Below are 5,508 nucleotides of genomic sequence, written 5' to 3' on the forward strand. Positions count from 1 at the left end.
TATTATGGGTAAGCTTCGTTTCTGTATAATAGTTTGTAAATCATACGAGAGATAAATAACATTAAGAAAAACATGTAATAAATTTGGCCAAGAGAGAGAGGTATATTATGGACAACTATCAAGCTTCTAACCTTCCATATCCTTCCGGTAATATCTATCAACGGCGGACCTACATGGGGCAGTGGGGGCAGCTGCCCCCACTAACCCCTCCCTAATTAAACCATTTTATATAATATAGATATACAAATTACTAAAGGTTTTAGTAGCCTAGTTGGTTGAAACCTTAGGTTTGTTGTGGGTAGGTCATGGGATCAATTCCCACTAGTACTAATTTTTAGTTTCTTTTTAAGAAAAAAAAATTATTTTAGCCATTCTAATCTTATAGTATTTTTAGTTTCTTTTCTTTATTTTAACCCTTTCAATCATTCAATGAATTAAATATTTTTTAATCTACTTTCTTTGTAAATCATATAGTTAATGTAGTCCACAAGTTTATATTACACTTCATTGTATTCGAATTAATTTCGAAAAATTTAAAGTTAAACAAAAATTATTTTAGTCATTCTAATCTTATAGTATTTTTAGTTTCTTTTCTTTATTTTAACCCTTTCAATCATCTACAATGAATTAAATATTTTTTAATCTACTTTCTTTGTAAATCATATAGTTAATGTAGTCCACAAGTTTATATTACACTTCATTGTATTCGAATTAATTTAGAAAAATTTAAAGTTAATCTGATTAGAGAGATTAGATATTCAGTTACGACATAATAGAGTTACAGGAGAGTATCAAACTATACCACTAATATCTCCTGACTAATAGACTAGTCACCTAAGACTTATTCTATTACAATATAACTCTAAACTGAGATAATAATAATAATAATAATAATAATAATAATAATAATAATAATAATAATAATAATAATAATAATAATAATAATAATAATAATAATAATAATAATAATAATAATAATAATAATAATAATAATAATAAATGTAACAATAATAGTAACACTAACACACCCCCTCAAGTACAAGGTAGGTGAGCCACCATATTGAGCTTGGCTCGAAGAGTAGAGAAACGCGGTCCCGACAAAGGTTTGGTGAAGAAATCGGCGAGTTGATCTTTGGTTGAAACAAAATTAACCACAAAGTCCCCAAACGGAACCTTGTCACAGACGAAATGATAGTCGATCTCTACATGCTTCGTTCGAGCATGAAAAACCGGGTTGGCACAGAGGTACGTGGCACCCAAGTTATCACACCAAATACTGGATGGTTTCACATCATGCAATCCTAACTCGCGCAGCAAAGAGACAACCCAGGTAACTTCAGCAGCGACATCAGCCAAAGCTTTGTATTCTGCTTCAGTGGAGGAGCGAGCCACGGTGCGCTGCTTCCGGGATTGCCAGGAGATGAGATTGCCCCCCAGGAACACAGCATAGCCACTGGTGTTTTTCCTGTCTATAGGACAACTGGCCCAGTCAGAGTCCGAATATGCATGTATGGTAGTAGTCGGTGAAGGCGTGATCCGCAACCCATAAGCAAGAGTACCCTTGACATAGCGCAACACACGCTTAATCAAGGCCTAGTGGTCAACAGTCGGAGAATGCATAAATTGGCATAGACGATTGATTGCAAATGAGAGGTCCAGCCGAGTGATTGTGAGATACTGCAGCGCGGCAGCGCCCCTACTATGCGGCGATACTGTGTCGGGTTATCAAACAGTTCATCAGACGGAGTGACTGCCTTAGTGACAGAAGTCCGTGTAGCAAGGGGTTTGCAATCAACCATCCCAGCTCGCCCAAGTAAGTCAGTCATGTAACGCTGCTGCGAAAGAATCATACCATCCCCTGCCTCAACTGTCTCAATGCCCAAAAAGAAGCCCGGTTTGCCTAGGTCCCGAATTTTGAAGGCAGTTGCAAGGCGATTAAGGAGAGAGCTGACCAAGCCGGCGTCGCTTCCCATCATGATGATGTCATCTACATAGACAAGTAAAAACACCTTGGATCCTCCGGTGGTGTGGAAAACAGAGAAACATCCGTCTTGGACGAAGAAAAACCTGCAGATAATAAGAAGTCGTGAAGTCGCTTGAACCACGCCCTAGGTGCCTGCTTGAGGCCATAGAGCGAGCGTTGCAAGAGGCAGGCGTGGTCAGGGTGAGCCGGGTCTTCATATCCTGGTGCCTGTTTCATGTACATCGTCTCAGCCAAGTGGCCGTTCAGGAAGGCATTGTGAACATCCAACTGCCGGAGGGTCCAGTTGTGTGAGACGGCCAACAAGAATAGGATGTGGACCGTAGTGGGTTTTACCACCGGACTAAAAGTGTCGAAGAAGTCCTCTCCGGCCACTTGGTTAAATCCTTTGGCGACTAGACGCGCCTTGTAACGCTCGACAGACCCGTTTGCAATGCATTTGGTACGGAATACCCATTTACACCCAATGATGTTCATGGTAGGATCAGGTGGGACAAGGCTCCAGGTGTCGTTGTGGAGTAGGGCATTGAATTCCTGGTCCATAGCATCTCGCCATTGTGGATGCCCTACAGCTTGGGAATAACACGTGGGATCAGTCGTTGCAGTTAGGGCATGAAACTCTTCATTAGTGCCCCGAGTCATGTGCCGAAGTCGCATGACGTGCCCCCTGTCCCGGGGGTTGCACCTGAGCGGTGCGCTTCCAAGCCCGAGGTGGGGCGGTGTGTGCGATGGCTAAGCAAGGTGGCTCCTGAGCAAGTGGGAAAGCCTCAGTGACCGGTGTGGGATCCAGGTCACGCACAGGAGCTTGTTGTATCAAAGGAATTACGGGCCCCGAAGCCCAAGGCAGTGGGACGGGCGGCGGGGCCTACTGCAATAGACCTGTATTAAAAGGAAACACAGACTCGTCAAATCGCACATGGCAAAAGATATAGGTTTTCCCACTAAATAGATCCATACATCTGTACCCCCTAAAGGACGGTGGGTAACCTAGAAAGACGCACGGGGTGGAGCGATACTCTATCTTATGCCGATTGTAAGGCCGAAGATAGGGATAACACTGACACCCGAAGACACGAAAAAATTGATATGTTGGCGGCTTTTTGTATAGAAGAGAGCATGGGCTTTCAAAATTAAGGACTGAAGTCGGGAGATAGTTTATTAGACACGTGGCAGTCTCAAAGGCGAAGTCCCAATATTGTTGTGGGACATTGCTGTGCGCGAGAAGAGCTAAGCCCGTTTCCACAATATGTCGATTATGGCGCTCAACTCTCCCATTTTGCTCGTGTGTGTAGGCACACGACTGCCGGTGATTGATACCCAATGACTGAAACGTAACATGTATTTTGCGGTATTCACCCCCTAAATCTGACTGGATAGATATGATAGAGCGCAAAAACTGTCACTCTACCAACACACGAAAAACGTCAAAAAATTTATAAATGTTTGATTTTACCCGTAATGGATCAAACCAGCAAAACCGAGTGAAATCGTCAACGAACAATACAAAGTACCGAAAAACACTTGAGGAAACTACAGGAGCAGGTCCCCAGATATATGTATATAGTAGATCCAGTACATTGTAGCTAGAATTTTTAATATTGTCTAACTTAAAACGAGAGGACTTGCCGAGATGGCAAGTTTTGCATGAACCCAAAACTTTGAAATTATTCGGTTGAACCAGGCAATTTTGGAGGATTTTATTTTGAACCAAACTGTGAGGGTGACCGAGCCTGCGATGCCATACCACCGGTGTTGCACGGGAAGTGACAAATGCAAACTGACTTCGTGACACAGGAAACTTGTATAGACCGCCAGTGGTAGGATCCCAAAGAAGTGTGGCCTTGGTTTTGGAATCCTTCACATAAAAACAACTATTATGAAACTCAAAGAAAACCCCATTATCACTAGCTAATTTTTGTACAGATAATAATGGGACGGTTAATGTAGGAACATGCAACACATTAGACAGGAGTAATTGTTTGGACACAGATGGGATAGATGTATAGCCAATTCGTGAGATAGCCAAACCTGCACCGTTTCCAACCCGCAGTGTGTCCGAGCTGCCATAGTCCTTCGATTTTGTCAACATCCCGGCATCCGGTGTCGCATGCGCGGCGGCTCCGGTGTCAACATACCATGCGTCTGCCGGAGGAACAGGAACCGCCGCGGCGTCGCCGGAGACTGCAACATTTGCCTGCGCAGGGGGTTGAGTGGAATACCATTTATAACAATAAACGGCGGTATGGCCATGAGATCGGCAGATCTAACATCTTGGGGGACCCCGTCCGCCGCGTCCACCGCGGCTGTTGTTGCTGTTCTGGCCTCCGCGGCCTCCTCATCGACCACCTTCGCCATGCGGATTGCCATCGCCTCCACGTCCACGTCCGGCATAGAGTGGCGTATGCGAAGCCCCTGGAACACCATCTCCCGCCGCTGGATAGTCGTCGGCGAGAATAATGTCAGCGGCTTGGAGGTAGTCGGCCAACTGCGGAAGAGTCACCGGCGAATTGGCAGTGAGGGAGGCTGCATAGGATATGTACTCCGGTCGAAGGCCCCTCAGCACGTACAGATTCTGTTCTGCAAGCGAGAGTGGCTGACCAGCCTGTGTAAGCGCTTCGACGAGAATCTCCGCTCTGCCGAGTGTCGGCGACGAGTTCCCTTGCCGGAGGGACTGAAACTGCCCCAGCAAGTTGAGGCACCTCGCCTGGGTGTTGGAGCCTAACGCCGTGCAGACGGATCGCCAAACCTCAACCGCGGTGTTCCGGCCAACTGCAAGGTGGAGAACCTCGTCGGACAGTGACGAGAAGAGAAGGGAGAGGATCGACTGATCCTGTTGAACCCATGCCTTGTGTGCCGGATTGGGGGTCAGTTCCGTCGTGGTCGCGCCAGAGTTGGAGTCGTCGGAAGGTGGGGAGACAACGGTTGGAGGTGGGCATGGTGTAATGCTATCCACGAGGCTGATGAGATCCTGTCCACGTAAGAACGGGATGAGCTGGGTACGCCAGAATAAGAAATTCCTGGATGTTAACTTCATGGAGATGAAGTGATGAGCTCCAGTTAACGGGTTGGTGCCGCTCGGGGAGGAGCCACCGGCGGCGAAAATAGTTCTCTCGGAAGAATTCGAAGACATGGTGATGATGGCGATGGTTCATGGTTGTTTTACGATCAAAGAGGAGAGAGGAAGGTTCGGCTTGGCTGATACAAGATTAGAGAGATTATATATTCAGTTTTAACAGAATAGAGTTACAGGAGAGTATATCAAACTATACCACTAATATCTCCTGACTAATAGACTAGTCACCTAAGACTTATTCTATTACAATATAACTCTAGACTAAGATAATAATAATAATAATAATAATAATAATAATAATAATAATAATAATAATAATAAATGTAACAATAATAGTAACACTAACAAATCTAATAAAAGAAAATTAAAATTAAAGTATTTATGAATATAATGTCTTTTCTATTTAAACTATTTTATCTAATCGATTATGTTTCATATATTTTTATAACATTTT

General features: G+C 44.2%; 1 protein-coding gene across 1 annotated transcript; it reads right to left on the minus strand.

The window, feature by feature from the left end:
- Positions 1 to 1,032: 1,032 nt before the first annotated feature.
- Positions 1,033 to 1,973, minus strand: LOC109190187 (uncharacterized mitochondrial protein AtMg00810-like). The gene is made up of 2 exons (XM_019340641.1): positions 1,701 to 1,973; positions 1,033 to 1,593 (listed from the first exon to the last, which is right to left on the minus strand). The coding sequence occupies exons 1-2, from the start codon at positions 1,971 to 1,973 to the stop codon at positions 1,033 to 1,035; spliced, it is 834 nt and encodes a 277-aa protein (XP_019196186.1).
- Positions 1,974 to 5,508: the final 3,535 nt, after the last annotated feature.

Source organism: Ipomoea nil, unplaced genomic scaffold (assembly GCF_001879475.1).
Source record: "Ipomoea nil cultivar Tokyo-kokei standard unplaced genomic scaffold, Asagao_1.1 scaffold0202, whole genome shotgun sequence".
NCBI classification, from domain to species: Eukaryota; Viridiplantae; Streptophyta; class Magnoliopsida; order Solanales; family Convolvulaceae; genus Ipomoea; species Ipomoea nil.

Bases quoted from the DNA above. Each gene is read 5' to 3' on its own strand.
- LOC109190187 (XM_019340641.1), bottom strand. From the start codon at position 1,973: ATGGGAAGCGACGCCGGCTTGGTCAGCTCTCTCCTTAATCGCCTTGCA. The intron at 1,594-1,700 runs GTAGGGGCGCTG...GTTGACCACTAG, and splicing joins CGACACAGTATCGCCGCATA to GCCTTGATTAAGCGTGTGTT.